This window comes from Athene noctua, chromosome 29 (assembly GCF_965140245.1).
Source record: "Athene noctua chromosome 29, bAthNoc1.hap1.1, whole genome shotgun sequence".
NCBI classification, from domain to species: domain Eukaryota; kingdom Metazoa; phylum Chordata; class Aves; order Strigiformes; family Strigidae; genus Athene; species Athene noctua.
The window spans coordinates 2656744-2678707 of record NC_134065.1 but is presented as its reverse complement, the minus strand read 5'-3'; the positions used below and the strand labels follow the sequence as shown (position 1 = coordinate 2678707).

At 49.1% G+C, this 21964-nt stretch overlaps 1 protein-coding gene across 1 annotated transcript; it reads right to left on the bottom strand.

The window, feature by feature from the left end:
- Nucleotides 1-205: 205 nt before the first annotated feature.
- On the bottom strand, nucleotides 206-21911 carry COPA (COPI coat complex subunit alpha). Its single transcript, XM_074928965.1, has 33 exons — nucleotides 21806-21911; nucleotides 21544-21657; nucleotides 21019-21092; nucleotides 20656-20736; nucleotides 20300-20376; nucleotides 19716-19825; nucleotides 15707-15816; nucleotides 14995-15094; nucleotides 14278-14413; nucleotides 13755-13837; nucleotides 13151-13301; nucleotides 12668-12734; nucleotides 12488-12563; nucleotides 10401-10483; nucleotides 9260-9399; nucleotides 8279-8364; nucleotides 7197-7335; nucleotides 6704-6866; nucleotides 5937-6083; nucleotides 5472-5661; nucleotides 5251-5346; nucleotides 4793-4881; nucleotides 4460-4583; nucleotides 4078-4167; nucleotides 3877-3986; nucleotides 3618-3695; nucleotides 3346-3414; nucleotides 2988-3124; nucleotides 2087-2273; nucleotides 1898-2008; nucleotides 1497-1658; nucleotides 1206-1400; nucleotides 206-907 (listed from the first exon to the last, which is right to left on the bottom strand). The coding sequence occupies exons 1-33, from the start codon at nucleotides 21843-21845 to the stop codon at nucleotides 848-850; spliced, it is 3675 nt and encodes a 1224-aa protein (XP_074785066.1). The 5' UTR covers nucleotides 21846-21911; the 3' UTR covers nucleotides 206-847.
- Nucleotides 21912-21964: the final 53 nt, after the last annotated feature.

Genomic DNA, 21964 nt, shown 5'->3' with positions numbered 1-21964 from the left:
TTAACTATAATTAGCAGAAGCAGCTCCTGTCAGCCTGATAAATTATTTCAGGACTACAGCCTCCATTTTCTGGAAACTTCAAAACCCTCCACGTCTGGTAGCTTAAGAGTGCTGAAGAGGGACTGGGGGAGAAGGTGAAAAGAGGAAATTAAATCTCTTCTCTCTTCTACCTCAGTAAGACCAACCGAGCTACAAAACAGGAAGATCAAGATGGTCAGTTTACTTTATTCATGAGAGAAGCTGATTATTTTGAGAAGCGTTGCCAGGACAACAAAACAAAAAGTCAACACTATTACTTGAATGCTGAGCTGCTCTTCTGCCACTTCCAAGGGGAGGGGGGGGGGTTGGTGGAGCTGCCCACAAGTCGGGACAGGCTCTGTGCTGGCCCCGCAGCCAGCCAGGGCGACGTTCCTGCCAGAGCCAGGCACGGCTCTTCCTGCTGCCCAGGATGCAGGAGGGGCTCAGGGCTCTTCTCTCAGGAGCCCAGCACTGAAGGATGGAAGAGGCAGCTCAAGGAGTTTCTCCTGAACGCACTGTGTGGTCACCAGGGCTCGGCAAGAGCCACCCTTTGGCCTCTGGAAAAGATCTGCCTTGAGACAACGGCCCAGAGAAACTTCCCATCAGCTGGATCAGGAAAGAAAAGCACAAGTTGCTGCTACTTGGAAGCAGAAGAGTCTCACTACGGCATTCCTGGGTGGGGAAGAGCAGGCGAGACACTGCACAGGCACAGCTACGGTGAAGGGACTACCGACTAACAGCTGGAATGGTGGGAGGCGCGAGGTTCCAGCCTGGGCTGTGAAACGGGCCCGTTTCCCTCCCATCTCACACCTCCCCGGGGCAGGATGCCCTAACGGAACTGGAGGGGGCTGATGCGCAGCCCGATGACATCTTTGCCGATCTCCGTCACCTGAGGAATAAAAGGGAGATGATTAACGCTTGGAACAACTCGACAGCCCAACCCCACAGGCAGCGTTCAGAGCCTAGATGGTTCTCTAGAACACAGGCTGCCTGTCGGTCCCTGAAGGCAGCATTTCAACTCCACAATATTTCACAACTCCCCCACCCTTCCACCTCACGTGCCAAGTCCTCCGACACTCAGCTTGACCCAAAACCTGTGCCAAGTTAGGGGCAAGCACAGGGGAAGCTGCTGGAGGGGATTCTCAAGGGGAACATCACGGGTTAGGAGCGGACAGAGCCTCCCTTACCGTAGTGACACGGCAGATCTGCCCATGGAACTCGGGGCAGTAGCAGGCGCCGCTGAGCGGACACTTCTCCACGGGTTTGCCACGATAAATGGGTCGGTAAGAGGCAGCGCAGATGTCAAAGGGGTTGTGCATGTCGTAGTTGAGCTGGTACGTGTCTGTGGGATTCTTCTCACAGGCTGACAAGATCTTGCGAGTCTGCAAAAAGCAGCCACGTCGAGGGGCAGCTAGGGAGCAGGCCAAAGGGGGTCTGCCCACAGCAGGTAGCCCCCACCCTGCACCTCACAGACGTACCTGCTGGGCCACCTCAGGCTTTGGACCCAGTTCCAGCAGCCGACGGGCAAAAGTAGCAGCTGTCTTGAAGTTTTTGAGTTTGAAAAAGAGGTTGAGAGCAGTACGCAGCACCAAGATCATGTGGACGGGCTGCAGGTTGGAGTGGGTGAAATAGGCAGCCATCTGCAGTAGGGAGAAGGAGGGACACAGTCACTGCCACGCACGGGGAGAACTGAAAATGCTGCAAGAAACCCCTCCCAGGTAATAAAATTTTTTAAAAATAAAATAAACAAATCCCCATGCCACATCTGCTTTGAAAGAGGAAATGGCAGAATTCGGGAGTCCCAAATGCCTTTTTAAAGCCAAAGGCTATTTCCCCCCTCATCTCCTTCACAGTGAAGGAATTCACAGAGTTTCTGTACCTCACAGATTCGCTTCTGCTGCTCCAGGGTGTCTTTGGGCAGCTTCTTCCGCTCGATCTCCATCGAGAGTCCCACAATATACTCCCGGCAAATGGCTATGAGCTGCTGGGCCTGTCAGAGAGGGAGATAAGAGTCAGGCATTGGGCCTCCTGCCCAACGGGCCTGCAGGGAACAGAGCCTGCCTCTCACCTCAGCGATCTCCTGCTTGTTGTCCACCACCAGCAAGGGCACGCTGAGCAAGATGGAGCGGAACTTCTCCACGGCCTCCTCGAACTTGCCAGCGGTGGTGAGCTGGTAGCACAGCTGCAGGCGCTGGATCAGGTCGTTGAGTTTCAGTCCAACGGCAGGGAGGGCGTTCTTCAAACCAGCTTCTTTCCTGGGGGCACCAAAGAGGGGTTGGGGGGCTCCAAAGAGGGGCTGGGGGGGGCGCTCAAACAGGACCACTGCAGAGGCCAGCAGGAACACACATACTGTCAGCTCGACTGCAACTCATCGGAAATCTTCTGACCTTTGAAAATGACCTTTTGAAATCTTTTGGCCACGCTGGTTTTCTTTGCCATTAGCTTAGCACAAAAGACATCTGAGTTTCTCTAATTCTGCCACCCACAAGGCCCAGCTCGCTCTGCAGTAGCACAGGCTGGGAAGTCTGGCTCCTTTTTTTTTTTTTTTTTTTTTTTTACAGTGGCTTCCAGGCACCACTGTAAAAAACACACCTGTGCTGTCTAGATGCCTCAGACCAGCTTTGTCAGAGGCAGAGCATTAGCACTAGAAAACACAGCATCTCTCCCCCACCCAGGAATGCTGTAGTGAGACTCTTCTGCTTCCAGGTAACAGCAACTTGTGCTTCTGTTTCCTGCCTCACCCTCGTTTTAGTCTTTAAAAAAAAAAAGAAAGCAGTTCTTTAACATCTTTACATCTAACAGTAGGCAGCAGAAAAACCCCACTACAGACAGAACGCTCCCTGGTTTTGCTTCCAGCAAACAGGAAGGTTCCTCCCTTCACAACAGAGATACTTTTAGCTGCAAGTGCCAAGGAGTCGGGGCAGTGTGCGGCCCAAGGGAGGGAGCACAGAGCTAACACCATCACTCACCAGTTACGATGTGGGTATCCATACATGGTGGGGAGAGATGGCAGCGCTTGGTAGGTCGTACGGCCACGGGCATAGGTCTGCAGGAACAGCTGCTTGTAGGGTCCAAAGTTTGTTACTCCTACCTGGTCATGGAGGAGCTGAAAGAGACACATTGATCTGCTGAGTAAAAGTTGTCCAGGGTTGTACAAAGGCTGCACAGACATCACTCAGGCTCACAGCACTTCTTGTTTTATAGCCAGAGAGAACGATGTCCAAAATGGACACAAAGCAAAGCTTCAGACTGGATCAGAGACAAAGATACATGGCGGGGGGGGACAAGGGCACAATCTTTTCCCGAGGAACTCCGGGGGAAACTTACTCTCATTGCTGTCTCAAAGGAGCCTGCCAGAATGTGGTCAACAGGAAGCTGAGAATTGTTACACCACACCTACAAGAACAGAAGGGAAACATAGACAAGAGGAATCGTGTACACGCACACATTTGTCTCACCTACCCCCATCACCCCTAACTCCCCTTGACAAAGCTCCTGTGTCGTGCTCACAGATGAGTGCTAACAAGGACCGAACCCAAAAAACAAAGCACCGAAGTAGAAAGTTTCTGAGAAAGACAATCAAAGATTTGTGCCCCTACCTGAGCTGGGCTGGTGCCCTTGGTGGGTGGCACGAAGAATCCATCCTCTGCTGTTCCTGCTGGGCCAGCAGGAACGTCCTGGGGGAACACATAGAGCTGGGATTAGTGTGGAAGCTTCCAGCACCCAGATGAAATCAGTGCTGGCCACAGCTGGGATGGCCAAGTCGCAGAAGAAGCCCAGCACATGCTTCCCCCACCACTACAAGCTGTCATTGCCTTCCCAAGTAACTACAGCTGGGCTACTTAAGAAGCCTCCTACCAGTTCAGGGGGAAGATCCAAATCTTCTTCGACTTCCCATCCACCTCCTTCTTCCTGTCCTTTACCCAGACCTTCCTCTCCAAAGCCCTCTCCAGCATCCACAAAGCCATCTGCAGGGAGGGGGCAGGGGGGGAAATAGTCAGAGCTCTTACGCAGGCACACACTTACACTTCTGCAAGAAAAACTCTGGGATTCACCCACCTTCATCCAGCTGCAACTCTGCATCTTCTCCCCAGCCTTCGGTGCCAACTGTGTCGATATCAATATCAGCAGCCAAGGCACCTCCTTTGCCTACAGAAAGGGGTAGGATCCTTCTTTTACTCATCACTGAGCAGGCGAGGTGTTAAGCAAAGAATTACGTTAGGCCAGCACCCTCCCTTCCAACTGTCAAGTCCCACCTTGTGCTAAAAGGCCGAAGATTTGAGAGATTTGCCAAAGATGGTGTAAAAGCCAAGCTGGATTTCAACCTCTGCTAGTAACACACAAATCTGTGGTTAACAGCAACCGTTCAGGAGCCACGGAGACAAATATCTGCACTCTGCACGGCCCGGGTTAACGCAGCTTTCCAAGTACAAAGCGATACCTTTGCTAGCGATCGTTCCTTCGAAGAACCCCTTGGAGACAGTCAGCAACGGCCAGTTGGTATCCAGAGGCATGACAGGAGCAGGAGGCTGCAGCAGCTTTGCATTGTGGTCAATGTCTGGAATCTGAGCAGAGAGGAGAAGGAAAGAGTTCAAGGCCACGTCAGGAAAATCCAATTCTTTGACCTACCCACCTCCAAGCAGCAGAGTCTCAAGCCTGGTAAGAGGTGACGGGAATGGAGAGGGTTCCTCCCTCCCAGAAAGTTGCTGCCACTGCCACCTCCCTCCCAAACTCTGGTGCTCTTGAAGCAGGAACCATTAGTCAGTTTGCTAACCGTTTCCTTTTCAGGATCGAACGTTTCCTTCAGGCTTTCAGCTTCCTCATCCAGACCATGAGTTGCAGCTGTGAGATAGGCCAGAGACTCTGCAGCGAGATAGAACGAACATGAGAGCGTGTTTCTCATTCCTGCAGGAAAACATCACCAGCACCCGCAGCCACAGTCACAAAGGGAAGATTAGCACCATACCAGGGCGTAGAATCACACCTTTAGGGCTTTCATTAGGTTTAAAACTTGCAGTCAACAACTGACTGACCGTTTGACTAAGCTCTAGAGTTGATTCTTGTCTCCTGGATGGGATTCTAGCTCTCAGGTTCCTTTCTGCTCACCTGATTCAGTTTCTCAGGGAAGGGATTACACTGATCTGCCTCCAAAACTCACTGTTCATCCCAACAACCTCCCCAGCTTCTCCACAGCCCACAGGGACACACGTCAGTCAGTCTGATATTACTCACTTTGCCCACAGTTCTTCAGGATCCTCACTCTCTCCGCCACATCTCCTAGATACAAGGCATTCTGGTAGTGGCCACTCATATCTTTACGGATCTCAGCTAAACCAAAAGGAAAAAAAAAAAGTCATGATAGCTTGGCTGCTCTTGGCCTCCACTGTGATGCTGCACGTTCCCTCTGGGAATGACACTTGGATCCTCCCAACTCATTCTGCTTCACCACTCACCGATTTTCATCATTTTCCGAAGCTTCTCCAGGTTGCCAGTGATGAGGTAGAGGAAGGAGAGCCTATCGAAGTTCTTGGTGCGTTGGTAGCACATCTCCACAATCTGGTGATTTCCCTGCAGCAATGCCACTTCTCCCAGTTTCTCCCAGCAATTCTTGTCATCCAGAGCTTTAGCTGCTTCCAGAGCAATCTAACAAGAGAATGGGCATGGTTACAAAGACTTGGCAGAAAGCAGTTTTCTCTGCTGTTAATAACAATGCCCGTGAAGGAAAGCGTGGGATTGAAAGGATCACTGCACTAAATCATTCCCCCAGCTGAGGGCCTGCACCTTGGTAGGGCTGTTGTCATCCTCAGCTCTATTGTTCTCAACTAATACTCCATTCTTCCCAACACTCCTCCTCGCAAAGATTCGTAAGCGATGCCCCAAAGGACGTGCCTTTCCCACAGCACCACCTACCACCTCACCTCAATGTTGCCACACTCCAGTGCCAGGCTGAAACGGGTCTTCTCGTCCTTGACGAAGTGCAGGGCCACCTCTGGGTAGCCCTTTTTCTGCAGGTAGGCGATGATGGACTGGCCCACAAGCTTGGCATTCCTCACCATGTGCAGCACCTGCAGAGAGAATCCCAGACTCAACTGGGCTGGAAAAGGCCTTGAAGCTCCTCCAGCCCAACCATGACCCTCCCCCTGACCCTTCCCAACTCCCCCAGATCCCTCAGCGCTGGCTCAGCCCGACTCTTCAACCCCCCCAGGGATCCCGGGGACTCCCCCCTGCCCTGGGCAGCCCATTCCAACGCCCAACAGCCCCTTCTGCACAGAAATCCTTCCTCAGAGCCAGCCTGACCCTGCCCTGGGCAGCTGGAGGCCATTCCCTCGGGGCCTGGCGCTGGGGCCTTGGCTCCAGAGACTCATCCCCCCTCTCTGCCCCCTCCTGGCAGGGAGTTGCAGAGGGCCAGGAGGTCTCCCCTCAGCCTCCTCTTCTCCAGACTGAACCCCCCCAGTTCCCCCAGCTGCTCCCCAGCAGACCTGTGCTCCAGACCCTGCCCCAGCTCCGTTGCCCTTCTCTGGCCACGCTCGAGTCATTCAATGGCCTTTTTGGGGTGAGGGGCGCAAAACGGAACCCAGGAATCGAGGCCCAGGCACTGAAGCTGTCAATGCCGCTTGCGAGAGACTTCCTCTGACCCTCAGGTACAGGTCAAGGAAGAGCCAGGGGGTTTCTCATGTCTCCTCACCTCGTCATACTTTCTGTTGATCAAGGCTAGCTTGAACTTGAATTCAGTGGGGTCGATGGTGAGGACCCTGGGGCGGCACTCTCTGTCCAAGCAGTACACGTTGTTCCCCTTCACGCGGGTAACGTAGATCGGCAGGTCCAGGGTGCGGATGATTCCATGATCCCTACGCCAAGACACAGCACAGGTGTGACGGGCAGGCCAACACCTCTGCAGGGCTGCAGCCCCCCACCTCGACACTCTCTCTCTGATATTTTAGCCTGCATTATAACAGCAAGCCCCAGGCGGATGAAGAGCGCAGCCATCCAGCCCAGCAATAAGACACCAGTGCACAGACCAAGCAACCAAACATGAGTACTTAGCTCTAGCTGTCTCTGGGTACGTCCATGCTCTATTTCATAAGCACCAGCTTTGGTGTCTCCCCCAAAAAAACCCCTCCAGGAGGCTGCACAAGGCCTGTCAGTCGAAGGTGCCGGTGCACAACTCCCAGACTCACCCTGTGGTGACGGCGTATTTGATGTGGTTGCTGGTGGTATAGATGAAAACACCACTTTCATCCCAGGCACCGCTCTTGACACGGATGTTTTCATGGATGTTACACAGCGACTCCAGCTTTCTGTTGCAGATCATGATGGCTGGAGAGGAAAGGCAGAAGAAGTAAGGCTGGGGAACCCTCTGCTGTTAAACATCTGCCTCGGAATTACAGCTTCTCTCTTCCACAGTGCCAGCAACGGGAACTATATTCACTGTCAGACACTAAGGAGATGATGGCAACCACAACTAGATTGTCACCATCTGCCTTTGTTTTATGAAAGGGATTAGCTGCATCACAGAATCATCAAAATTGGAAAAGCCCCTGAAGCTCCTCCAGCCCAGCCATGACCCTCCCCCTGACCGTTCCCAACTCCCCCAGATCCCTCAGCGCTGGCTCAGCCCGACTCTTCAACCCCCCCAGGGATCCCGGGGACTCCCCCCTGCCCTGGGCAGCCCATTCCAACGCCCAACAGCCCCTTCTGCACAGAAATCCTTCCTCAGAGCCAGCCTGACCCTGCCCTGGGCAGCTTGAGGCCATTCCCTCGGGGCCTGGCGCTGGGGCCTTGGCTCCAGAGACTCACCCCCCCTCTCTGCCCCCTCCTGGCAGGGAGTTGCAGAGGGCCAGGAGGTCTCCCCTCAGCCTCCTCTTCTCCAGACTGAACCCCCCCAGTTCCCCCAGCCGCTCCCCAGCAGACCTGTGCTCCAGACCCTGCCCCAGCTCCGTTGCCCTTCTCTGGCCACGCTCGAGTCATTCAATGGCCTTTTTGGGGTGAGGGGCCCAAAACTGAACCCAGTTATCAAGGTGCAAGGATTGTTCTGAGGAGTACAAGAAGCCCTCCGTTTTACAAGCCTGTGGAAGGGTTTTGCTGGAGACAGCATGACAGGGCCCACACTGTGAATGTCCTCAGCTGCACCTTCACTGCCAGCCGTGGCACCAAGCAGTTTCTCTAGCCGGCCGGGCTAGCAGGGACTCTGCTCCCAAGCCAGGAGGGAGCTGGCGTGCACTGGAGTCCAGGTGAAACACCGCACCCACCCGCCGCTTACCGTGCTTAGCCAGCAGAGCTACGTGGGACATGTCAGCTGACCAGATGACATATTTCACCTTGGAGATCTTCACCGAGGCCAGAGTTCTGGAAAAAGGACAGCACTGACATCAGAGAGCTGAACACCACCCCTCCACAGCAAGCTCTGGATGGGAACAACCAGCACCCAATAGCCTGAACCCAATTTGAAGGTGCTCAAGCCCCTTTTTGCCGTTCTGGGGCTGTAAAATCATGAGGCAGAACGGAGTGTTTCTGCAGTCCAGTGCAGCAAAACCGACCTCTCTCCCTACCTGTGCAATAACAAATATCTTTAAGTGACAACCGACTTCAAAACCTACATTTCTGAGGGACAGATTTAACAGAAGGGGGGAAAGGAGGTAATTCCGAGCAGCATTCACATTGTTTAAGTTACTTACAACTTTCCCAGCAACACTAGAAAGATAAAAGTGTACAAGGAAGGAAACAAGGCAAGTTCTGGGACATAAGCTATCAACATACACCCTATCTATCTGCAGATAATCCAGAACCTTCTCAAGCCTTCAAAGATAGCCAAAAGCACCAACTCCTTGCCCATTTCTTTGTGGCTAGCAACACATATACCACAAGCATGCTGCCAAAAGAGCGCTTCGAGCAGATCTAAAACCTAAGGGAGAAGACATCAGGCAAGCTCAGCTTGATCGAGTCTGGGTTTTTTGATTTCTCTCCGCTTTTACAGCGCCCCATTCTGTAGTCACAGGATTTACAGGGGTATGGCACACATCTCCCTGTGATCAATGGCACGATGCCTGCAGCATAAATTGCACCTTGGCTATGTTTACACTCTGCTCTTCCTAACAGTTGTTAGCCGTGGTTTGGATCGGTCTGACGCAGCCTGCAGCTGATGCTAAATTCTGAAGTGCATTAATAGCTATTACTTGTCCCCAGAGGGCACACGCCAGCAGGATTACAATATGAAAACTTCTCCCTGCAGACTGGATCTTACCGCTTCTGCTGCACGTCAAAGAGGGTGATGGAGTCTGTATCTCGCAGTAACAGGTTCCCTGTGCCAGCGTAGAAAATCTCATCACAATTCGGCACCTGCACCTTCTTCGTGATCTCATTCTTCAGGTTTTTGATTAGGATCTGCCACGTGATGAGAGGAAACGTAACAGCACGGGACAGTCAGGTAGATTCCACAAAGAAATTTAGGATTATTGTAGCTCAGAATTTTTGTACAGCTGAACCTCAGCGACAAAAGGCCAAAATAAGAGCTGCAGCCTTTCTCAAAGCAGGATCAGACTTTATGCTGCTAGAAAACCCAACCACAAGTTTGCCAGGGTGCAGAACCAGCGTACCCTTTCTTTTCTGCCCCACTGCTGTCATTACTAGCTGGCGGATACAGTTTGCCAGCCCTCTCTACAACGAGTGTATGAACAAAGTCAATCTTAGAGAAAAGTGAGAGAGAACCCAGCATAGGTAGAAAAAGGAAATGAGAAAGCTGGAAGGGGAGAGTGGCAAGTGGAGAAGGGGAAGGCAGGGAGAAGTAAAAGAATAGGCATGAAATAAACTTGAATTTGCTAAGTCAAAAAACACCCTGAATTTAAAAAAAAAAAAAAAAAAAAAAAGAGGAAGAAGAAAAACATACAATATTCTGCATGGGGCAAAGAGCAAGACTTTTCTTCCCCTTCACATCAAGTACATTCAAGCAGGGAAAACTTTCCATGACTGTCTTTCCCCCTTCTTTCTCCTATTGCACTCCCCAAGCGAGAACAAAGAGCTTTATTAAAAATATAACTTGTATTTTCACCATTTCCCCATTACTTTTGCGCTCTGAAAGTGACCTGGGCTTCACAGTACCGTTCTGGTGAGCCTTCACGCCTGAACTCACCTGCTGTAGCAAGCTTCCAGCAACTGAGCTAAGATTTACTGTCAAAGAAGTTAAATAATATTTCAACTCATTACATGTGCGCTGTATTATATTCCTTTGTGTATGTCTGCAGCCCACTCTCTACCGACAGCGCTCTGCCAGTCTACTCGGCTCTCCGATAATTCCGTTAACCCAACCTCCCGCGTCCCATCTGCACGCTTCCAAACGACACCATCCCCTGTTAAAAAGATGACCCTATTAAGCTTGTCCCCCTTACCGAATGCATTCGATCCAGGACTGCAAAGCGGTTACGAGCTACCCACACAGCTGTTAGCCCGGAGGAACGTTTCCCTTCAGGGGCTAGGGAGAGCAAAACACAGGCAGGGAATAAAACCTCTGGCAGGCTCTTCCGGCAACACATTAGTCAGTCTTGTTTGATCCCGTTTTGGCTGTTGTAGCTGCTTCCTACTAATTCATGTTTAACCTGAGGCTATTCACAAGACTCGTTTCCTCCTCTCCGTGTCCTTTTGGATGTCGCCGTGGCCAGCGCCAGCCCTTCTCTCCAGCCAAGGCACAAGACAAGCGGCTGGTGGCCCCGCCAGCGCCTCTGCCTGGCGCGGAAAAGGCCATCGCAGGCGACAGCACCGTCTGTCAAGCTAACGAGCAGAGCCTGGCCGGCCAAACGAAGCCAGCAGCGAGGGTCCCAGCTCCAGTGTAAGCCCCCCCCAGCTCTCTCCCGCCCCCCTGCAAACTGATATAACGAGCTGGAGGAGAAAGGCTGCGCTCTCCCCAGCACGCAGCTGTTCTCCCCGTTTTAAAATGCTAATACAAGCCCAGCTCTGCGTGGCAGAGAGAACAGTACTGCAGGACACGGACCTGCTGCGGGGAAGGAAGGCTTTCTGCAGCAGTGGATGGGAAAAGTGAGAGCTGCTGCTGCTTTGGTAAATTAAAATTTTCTTTAGTCCTCAGCCCCTTTTCTCATCAGCCCCGCTCCTCGACGCGAGTGGTTTTGGGGACTCGCGTGCTGTTTCACCAAGCGTTTGTGGCAGATTTATATCCTAACAACTTAAACCTGACCACCTTACCCCTCATTTACTACCCAGCCCGAGGAAGATTTGTCTGAATTCAATGCAATTCCCAGCTCCGCTTGGGGTTTTCTGATGGCAACTTCACCCTTTTTCCTGCATCTCCACAACTCAGCCTTTTTACTGGTTTTAAGTCTTTAACACTGACTGTAGATCAGGCAGAAAATGATTGAAATCTATTACCCAGAAGACTGTTAAAGCGTGATAAGAAAGCTTAGCTTCCCTTGTAGGTCAGGTAAATAAGCTAAAGGACATGAGGATGACAACCCCAAGGCACATGTTAAATACCTACATTACAACCCTGGGAGATCATGGGTTGAGTTTATAGCAGCTTGTTGGAGAAGATACTTATAAATCAGTAGAATTTTATGCTATTCGTGAATATGTATTGAAAGTGCGTGGTTTTCACAAGACCCAGACATTTCTTCATCTCGAAGAATAATGCCTTTCCCCATTTAAAGGGTCACAAGCTGGCTGTCCCCAGACAAGTCAGCTTTGAACGTCTCAGTAACATTTAATCTAAACCTCCCTTTCTCTCCTCAAATACACCTGCTGACTACACTCAGCAAAAAAAAAAAATCCTCCCTTCATTAAACCCACAGAAATCAATAAATCTATGAACAAGTGAGCTGGATTCCAGACCAACTCATTCATCACTCCCACTCGTTTCAAACTCTTTACTGCCGTGATGACAGAGGCAGGAGGAACCAGCTGGAGTTTCAGATCCCAAATGGAATTCATAGTTAGGAGAAAGAGGTGTTTTTGTTTGGTTTTTTTTTTTCCCTAAATCACGTTTTGACTTGTAAATTGCACAAAACTGATCTGGAATTTGCCGAGAGGAAGAATGACTACTGGCACCCTGGCACTGTCACTTTTACAGCCACTTTTCAGAGTATAAAACCTCTTAGAACAAAATATATCTGGTTAAAATCCGTCTCTGTTGACAAGCCAGGAAGGCTGCCTGCTGCGTTGAAAGGGAAAACGGAAAGTTCCTAATAACAAAATTATAAAATATATATTTGTAGCAGTAAAAGTTTGGGATGAACATGAATTTTTCAAGTCAGTGTAGTGTGATATAGTGAGCAGGAAGCCTGCCAAATGATGTGTGCTGCAGGGGCACTGGGAAACATGGAGAAAGGAGTCCAACGAGAGAGGCTTAGAGAAATGAAGCTTTTTTTTATATATCACACAGAGAGAGAGAGAGTCGGAGAGCAGGGGAGGGGACAGCTACACAGTAATAAACACTCACAAGGATTAACGTGAAATAAGAAATGCCTACCATCCGGATTCTGGGAGTCTGCATCCTTGGGAATGGTGTACAGGTCATAAGTACTGTTCTCTAAGTTGCTGGCTCTCTGCAGAGAAGGGGGGGAAAAACCCATTTTGAGATAGGATTTCACAGAACAAATATTCCCAGCCTCGTGGAAAGTTCTTTAGCACCTTATGCGGCAAAACTTACTGTGCAGAGAAGGACGGCGTTCTCCGCGGGGTTGTATGACATGTTGAACACAGGGAACTTGGAACCACTGGAGAAGAGTCATGAAGAAAAGAGAAAGTGAGAGCGGTTATTTCTCCCAAAGTCACCTTATGATAAAACGCTCTTCATTTTCTGAGATATCCTGAGTACCAGAAAAGCTCAGTTTTGATGAATTTCCTGAATCAAGACCACTCGGAAACACTGTAAGAACATCAGCGTTTCATAAATGAGTCAAATTTCAGTTTGAAACTTAAAACTAGGTTAAAAAAAGAAATTATATCTGCGCACAGATAAAAATTGACCTCAAAAACTTCTTGTAGGTTTGGTGAAGTCACCTGACAGACGAGTCAGTGGAAACTGAGGTATGTGAATGCAATAATACGACCTATCTGTAAGTGAGAAACTAAAAAAGGATTCAGGATACTGGCAACACCTCTGGTAACGTGCCGAGCCGCCGTCTCCTACCTTCTCAGCTGCATGACAGCAACATCTTTTGAACTGTTGAAATCAAGCTGGCGGAGGAAACGGTCCTTCACGTAATAGAGCATGTTCCCGTGCACAGCGTAAGCGGGGCGCTCACGCTCCAGTTTGAACACAATCATTCCCCCATCGTGGCCTGAGAGAAGACACGTGAGAAGTCAAAAGCGCAAATTAAATCCTGTGGTTTGTCTCGTTGTGAAGGTGACGCTACCAAAAGCCCTTTCAAACCAAGAAAGAGACAACAAAAATCACAACCAAGGACTGCCAGCCCCCTCTGCTACTCCTCAGCCTGTGTGAATTCAGTGATGTCACTTCTTTCCTAAGAGCTCACCCTCCTTGAGGTTTCCTAATCTAAGATCTGACACTCTTCTAGAAACATTCTGCCTCACTGTCACACATTTTTTTCAAGTTCACAGTCCAGTGTGCGTTCCCCTAGGATCTGTCCCATCCCTTCTTAGCCTTTAGCTCGTTAATGCAGAGGTCATCTTCTTCTAGCTTTGAACTACAGCTGACACAATGAGACTGTGTTCCACTAAAGAAGGATCTTTTCGCTTGAGCTTTTTTTTTTTTTTTTTTTTTTTTTTTTTACCTGCAGCAAAAAGGTTGAGGTTGGGATGAGCAGCCAATACCCAAAAGCGATCATGATCACGCCGAAAGGTCTGGACACCAGTGCTGAATGGGCAACAGAAGGAATAAGGAATATAAACCAAATGGAAACCTTGCTGTAAACTTCAGCTCCCAAAATGAACATCCTAAGCTTCGCCATACAGATCAGCATTCAGCACGAGGAGTCCACTGAGAGTTCAAACAGTGCTTTCAAAGCCTTCTGTCAAATAATATAGTCTCATTTAATGTATTTTCAGCAGCGCTATCACTACACAAGTCAGCCCTCTTCCACTTGCTTTCAGACAACTCCAAGCCTTGCTCTCAACGTGCGTCTCAAAGGGGTAGAGAATGTGAAAAACACGACTCCTCACTCATGAATTATCAAACGTTAGCAACGACGGTTTAAGAACTGCTTGTGTTCAGTCTCCCTAAGAATAAACGTAGGTCTTTCACACGTGTAAAAACTTTCATCACAAGACTGAGTCAGATGCTTGAGAGGCACTAACCGTTTAGACATATCCCAGACACGGATGCTCTTGTCTTCGGAATTGCTGAGGATTAGCTCCTGCCGTGGGTGAAAGACAGCACACGAGACGTTGTTGTAATGCCCCCGGCAAGTGTCAACCTCCCAGGCCTTCGATTCTAACCAGAAGTGGAAAAGAACGAGGAAAACAATGCTTAAACTGGTTAAGCTCTGCTATAGCAGGCGCTTTACTATAAAGCAAATTGCACTGGCCACTAGTGACTAGACCATTCTCTGCAGTTCACATTTTTGATCTCTCTCTAACCACTAGCACAGCTCACCTAAGAGAAACAGGCAAGCCAGATTACTCAAGAGGTGCTAAGAATTGTACAGAGTTTAGCTGGCCTGAGCTGGCAAAAGCACAATTGTTCCTGATGGACGGCTTCTGGCTCTCGAATCATCTCTTCTTATTATTCCATCAGGGCATCTTCAAGAAACTTCAGAGTCGAGTTTTTCTACTTCTACAAGCTTCTGCTCAGTAGCGTGCGCAAACGAAAAGAAGCTGGAAGTGTTCGGTAGAGAACTGAGCCCCCCTCAAACTGCAAAAGCCAATGCTGTTTGGGATCACTTACCACTGTATCATACAGACACGTTTGCAAAGCGTAAATTACCTCCGGGTTCAGCCTACAGATGTTCAAACATAAATCTCAACTCTCAACCCCCTTCTCCCTCTGGGCCGTTCCCAGGAGAATCCTCTCACCATTCATCCGCCAGATCTTCACTTGCCGGTCATCAGCTCCCGACACGATGAGCGGCATCGTGGGGTGGAAGGCAGCCCAGTTCACCCCCCGATCGTGGCCCTGCAGGCAAAAAAGAAAACAGTCACTCCACACGATTTGGTGACTGAATGGAACGAGTAAAGGAGGGACGAAGCAACAAAGACTGCGGGCAGGCTTGCCAAGACACAGCTCTCACTGTTTTTATACTCCATGCTGCTCATGGCGAGCGCTTACAGACAGTGAGATTATAGATGCCCGCAATAATAAGCTTTGCAGATACTGTTCTTCACCAACAGAGCAAAGCTGAAGCTCGGCAGCAGAGCAGCACCACTTCCGAGCTTTAACAAGCCGTTACAGAAGGCTGTCTCTGCCATAATCTCCTCTGTTGCTTCCAGTAACACAAGGTAATAACATCTGCTATTTAACCGAGCTTCTGGATGTACAGAGAAAACCGTTATCTGTTTGGTTACGGTGCAAACATCTCCAGATTTCAGATCTGAAACTCAGAAAAAAGTAATGCCATAATCTCCAAGAGCATTAACTCTACAGAGCTGAGCCAGGTGTTTCAGCTTTTTTTTTTTTTTTGTCCCCTCTCTGCTGTTTTTCTGAGCTTTCAGAGGTTCATTTGTCTCGCAGTGATTTCATTAAATAAATCTGAAAAGCCTGTAGTGCACGCGCACATTGACACTGTACCTCAAGAACGTGCTTCACAACTGCGTCTGTTGTCCCAAACAAATCCACCCCCGTGATTCCCCTGACATCTGATTCCACAGCTCCAGGGGACAGGTTCTTCTTCCTTAGACCTTGTGAAACAAAGAGGAAGGAGAAGCGGGGGAGGAGGAAGCAAAGATTCTATTATCAAGACAGTGTTTTGAATTGAACAAGCTGAGAGCTCTCCTGTGCTGTTTACACACATCTTCAGGTGGAAACTGGGAACTTGAAAGAGGGTGAGAGACATCCAGGACTCCCTTCCGCTTCCTCCAAAAGCACGAGCTCACATCAGACGTACCACAAGGGAAGTCTGTACGCAGAAGGATCACCTCAGCTCACTGGGACAGCAGCACCCCAGCAAAGAAGGACTGACACACCCCAATTTCTGCCCCGCTCCCCCCTTTGCTAGTCTGAGCTTGCACCTTTCAGGGGACCTTCCCCCATGCCACTTCGGTGACTGCTTGGTTATGGATTTGGACAATCTGCCTGGAAACAAAATATTTTCAGGAGCTACAATTATATGAAATAAAGCTTGTTCCCAATTCTGAAGAAAACTAAGCCATCCACGTTAGACCCATACCTTGTCATCCTTCATTAAAACCCAACACAACACAGTAGGGAAACCGAGAATCGAAAAGGGCTTCTCCTTCAACAGTGCACAGGGAAAAGACTGTACATGTAACACTCTAAGACAGAACTTTAAAAATATGCTTTTCCATTTAATAGTACTTGGCCCAAGGATGCTATCACAAAATTTATCAAGGATAAAAAAAAAACAAAAATCTGTCTAGGATAAAAGCAGAATTGCACAGGTATGGATGCCAACAAAGAGGGAATTTTAAGAAGAAAATGATACTGAAGTCAAAAGTAATTATTTTCTTGTTGCAATGCTGATTCTCGATCTCCTCGTGGATTAACAACTCAACATCTCAACAATCTCTCTGGCAAAGTTAGTCTAATAAACCAACGAGTTAAGCAGTGTCTCAGAGCAAAGCACAAATGCTCAGCAGACATACAGATGGTCCAGGTAATGGTGAAGGACTGGAATGGCTGAGTAGATACTTCTACAAGGCTGACACAAAGTACCCCAGAAAGGAGGAATAAAACATACATAATCCAGGAAAAGATGTGTGAAGAAACACGAGACTTTTGGAAGAGAAAATACTTGAGCCTTTGACAAGCCAGTGAAACAGGACTGGGACACAAGTGGAAAATTTCTGGCGTAACTGCACAAATCGAGAGGAAAGGCAGGACACTCACAGAACACTCCAGCCTCCTGTGTTGCTCTGGGGAGGGAGCAGGGACAGAAAAGGGACTCGTAGCAGAAAGGCAGCTATTAGGAATTCTGAGGAGAGCTGTTAAAAAAAACCTGAAAAGGAGACTCAGCTCCACATGCACACGAGCACTCAGGACAGGTATTAAAATATCCGGAGGAAAGGGGTAACATGCTACCTGTGAACAAGTTGTGAGTTAGGAGAGAAGGAAGAAGACACACGGTCCTTTGCAAATTCTTTTGCTCTCGTCTCTTCTTCAGTGGAAACTAAAGAGGGCTCTTGGGTACAGGCTGTTGTTCTGGGCTGAGGTTCCTCCCTGTAACTCAGCCAGGGGGCAATTAGAGAAGCGCAGGAGAGGCTGAAGTGGTACCAAGGGCTTTGCCAGCCAGCACCACACCCGCACTGAGGGTGCTCAGGGAGGGGCAGTCCAGGCCTACAGAGGCTCAGCTCAAGTCCCAGGGCTCCTCAATGCTGCCAGCCCAAACCCTCAGGTAATCCTCACTTAAGCTGGTCATCCAGACTGACTAAACAGAGCCCTGACAGAATAAGGAAGTTTCCTGCCAAGCATCAGACATTTGCCAACCACGAGTAAGGTTAAACAGGAGTCGGTGTGTGATGTTAGAGCACACACAAAAGAGCTCTGATCAGCGTAAGACCACCTACACACTCCTCAGGGGGTTAATACTTAGAAAGAGAGAGAGAGAGAAAAACAGATTATTTCGTAGTTTCTGCAGGTTAATATCAGCGTCACGAGCAAGGACTTCATTCCACAGCACGGGTGAATAACACAACACAAACGTTCATGCAGTGTAATGTCTACAAACAAGCTTATTCTGACTGCATTCACACAGTCTCTCTCAGGAGAGCAGCAGGAAACAAATCCTTTCACTCTGAGCGTATTTGGTTTGCACTGAAGGTCCTTTATCAGCAGGTTTCAAACCAAGGAGCCTTACCCATATGGGAATTCAAACCCACAGGACTATCCTCACATTCTGATGCCCAGCCCGGGTCTCACACTCTGCTGAGGGCACCGGTTTTGGGAGGAGGCTTTTAGAATGTGACCTTTAAACTCATTTAACAGAGGTCATCAAAGAACCAGCACTCATAATCCCAAAACCTGCTGAAAAAAATTCCCACCCAAGTCAGCAGAAGCTGCAAGTTAACAGCAGCACTCAGAAATGGGAGTTGAAGCTCACCACCAAACCACGCTCTCTGTGACCAGGATTATGTGCACGACAGACATCAGACAAAATGGGGAAATAATCCTTCCCGGGAGACTGCTAGAAGCAGAATCCTGCTGAGGGTATAAGTCATTTTTGGGGGAAAAACTGGGAAGTGGAACTGTATTTTGAATCCGTTTCTCATCTCTCTGTAGGTTTTTTCCCCACACTGGTATTCTCGCAGCGTCGTGTCTGACTGGAGCGACAGCTGAGTCAATAATTCAGCATGTCTCTAAAACCCTTCATCACATATCAGCTGAGAAGAAAAAAAAAAAAAAAAAAAAAAGCCTGTACTATCTCCAAACCAATTTGGCAGCTGGAACTCTGCTGAGAGAGAGTGTTTGTGGGAGAATGCAGCAGCAAAGCTCCCTGGCAGAATAGCTGTTAAACTCCCCATGCTGGCAGTACAGAGAGGGGGACAGGTTTTAAATAACCAGGATATCCTGTCCCCAGCCCCTACTGTTGACACAGCTGGCCGTGTCTGAGCGTGTGCTGCAAATAACGCAGCGTGCCCAACCAAAACTGCAATGGCGAGAGCGGCAGGTCGGGTAAAGCCTGGCTCTAGAAAGAGTTTATCTTGTAACACCACCAGTACTGCCCCCGCCTGCCTCCCCGCCAGTCCCTTATCTCCATCTAATATTTTCTCCATTTCTAGCTTTTCATTTAGAGATCATATTTCATTCCATTAAGGCACCTCGTGGCCTACATGTTAATTAGGAAATAGCTAAAATATCAAAGTTACATTTTGTATACCAAAAAAACCATCAAAACCAAAGGAGTTGTGGCTTGCAACTCCTGCTCTGATCTTTAAGCCACGCTTCATTTTATGAAACGGACAAGCAGAGTGAAAAAGGTGAAAGAATTCCTACTAATATTATCTTCCTATCACCACCCTCAACTAGGCTACCAAAAACCAAAAAACCCACCCAAAACCCAACCCCCTACCCTTCCTGCAATCCAAGCAGAGACCTTTTTATCTTTCTCTCAGAACAAATGACTTATTGCTGCCTCCAACAGTTTTACAAGGGGATAAAGCTGATCCAGAAATTTCTAAAAATCCTCCTATAAGTCTGGCATAGCTGCAAAGCTGATCAGCTGGCAATGCTATTTCCCTTCTGACAGCAATATTCGTTGCTATATTGGCTGCAAAAGCAGACTGGGAGACTAGGTTGCAGAATTTCCATCATCAGAAGGGGTTTTTTTGGCTGCACAAAGCTACAGCTGACCTCAACTACTGCCACAGAACACTTGTTTCAAGTAAAAAGGTGGACTAGAAGATGCCCAGAGATCTCTTCCCAGCATCCCACTTCAAACTGAGGGGAACAGGTCCCCGTCAGTAGGGAATTTTTAACTTCCTGCTTGAGGTTCCTGCAGTCAACAGGCTGCTACTCCTGCCCTGAGATCTGAACCCCTCTTTCCTGCCTCTCTTGGCTTTCAGCAATTGCAGTTTTGAAGTGGGCTTTGCCACGGGGTACCCCCTTGATCTGGGCAGCTCACCAGAAATATCCCAAACGCGCACAGTCTGATCCAAGCTGGCTGACACTACCAGGTCCTCAGAGGGGTGAAACTGGGCACACATCACATAGTGGTTGTGTCCTGTCAGCACACTACAACAAAAAGGACAGAAAAATACCATTTAAACATAAGATAGGTTAATAAACATTCCAATTTGCACCAACAGCAGTAAGCTCGGTCTCGGGGAGGAGGATGAGGAGTAGGGGATTGCTAAATGCTACTCCTCAGGAGTTAGCATGACTGAACACCGAGCATATCTGTTCTTACAGAGAGCGTTCAAGGGTCAGGTTTCTGCTCTCGATAACTCCACAGGCTTTGGCACTGACACGTGTTATTTCAACCTCAAAAAATTTTCAACCAAACAACATGTGAATTTAAGCACACGAGTCTAGTGGCATCAGAATAAACAAGCAAAAGACAAGACCGATGGAAATATTCATAATTGATCAGTTCTCTTTGTCAGGTCTGTTCCTTCAACCAAGCAAGGCTTCTGCTTGAAAACAACAGATGAAGACAGCTCGACCCAGACCATGCAGTTATTTTTTTAAAGCAACCATTGATTTTACCAAACACAAGTTCTGGACTGCCAGTTCCAAACCCGAATGGTCTGGTCATCAGAAGCACTCAAGATCCAGGGATATTCCTAAAAAGACAAAGTATATGCAGTAATCCAAACCCCAGACATTCCCCCCTAATGTGGTATCTTCCAACTGTCCCCACGACCCTTTTTAAATCTCATTTAAGATCTTGAAGGTGGAATTTATGTCTCTTGCACCTCTGCCACCATACCTGGGGCACCGTCACACTAGTTAAGTCCAGCACAATTTCTTTAACAAAGATTCCCACTCAGGGAAGCAAGAGATTCCCTCTCACACACAAAGGGAGGAGGCAGCCCTCACCGGGTAATACGAGAGGAGCTTACATGGTGGAAGAAGGTAGTGCGAATATAGTCCAAGTGCCCGAGCAAAGTGAAGAGACAACGGCGTAATTTGTAGTTCCAGACCTGCACAACACAGAAGCAGAATAATGACAGTACGTGCCACCACCTGCTAGATTGTTTTATGCCTTCTCACGTTTCAGTTCACCTACAAGCCTCTCTCTTCCCTTTTAAAATACGCTTCTAATGCAAGCTACAAAGAGACTTCAACTTGCTGCAGTTAACTCTCTGAAACAGGAGAATCACGATTCCCAAACACTTTCTCATCTTTTAACCAGATTCTTCGTACATTCCTCCTCCCCACACGTCACTTTTCAGACAACAAGAGCTCAAGGAGTACAATTTTACCTTTATTTTGTAATCGTCACCTCCAGAAACAAACAGAGGCTGCTGTTTGTGGAAATCAATACCTCGAACGGGTCCTACAAATAGGAAAAGCAGGTTGGACACAGCAAGGTGGCTGACAGCCGTAGCAGTCCCTTGTACCACTTAAAGACTACAATTTACACTCCTCCTCATTCCTGTTGCTCTTGGCAAATTAAGAGCTTCAAAGACACAATAAAAATTAAAATTAACAGGCTGAGATCCCATTCCCAAACCCATCCCTTTCCAGCAAAATGCCTGCAACCACCCATTGCAAAACATCCAGGCCCTTCAGATCTCTATTTACAGGTTTATTTAAGCTTCTACCCCACTTGATGCATGTGCAAGCAATGTTCAGAGCAAGAACAGGGGCTAGAAAGAAACACAGGCTAAAACTAAGAGGCTCCGAAGTGAAACAAGCAGAAGCCTCAGTAAAACTTCAGCAGAGCCTCCCTTCCTCCTCTCGCACCCCAGTCTTCCTCCACAGCACCTCCCCCTGAGCCGACTGACCATCGTGTTCATCGAATTTGTCGATAAGGGTGCACATCCGATAATCCCACAGCTGGATGACGCCATTGTGCAGGCTGGTGAGGATCCACGGCCGCTTGGGGTGGAAGCTGAGCCCTGCCGAGGCACAGAGAGACGTGACAGCGAGGCCTCCGCGCCACTGGGAGCCCGGGGCAGCCCTGGGCGAGCCGCCAGGACCCGCCGGTACGGCCTCCCCAGGCCCCCAGGGGCTCGCAACGCGGCCCGAGCCTAACCCCACCGTTACCTTTCACCCGGGCCGACTTAGTCTCGAACTTGGTGAGCATCGCCCTCCGCCCCGGCCGCCCCGGCCCGACACGTCAGCGCCCCGGAAGTGCCCGCAGCTGACTTCCGCTTCCGGCACCTCCCCGACCATCGAGTGTCGGTCCTCCCGCGGCGCAGAGCG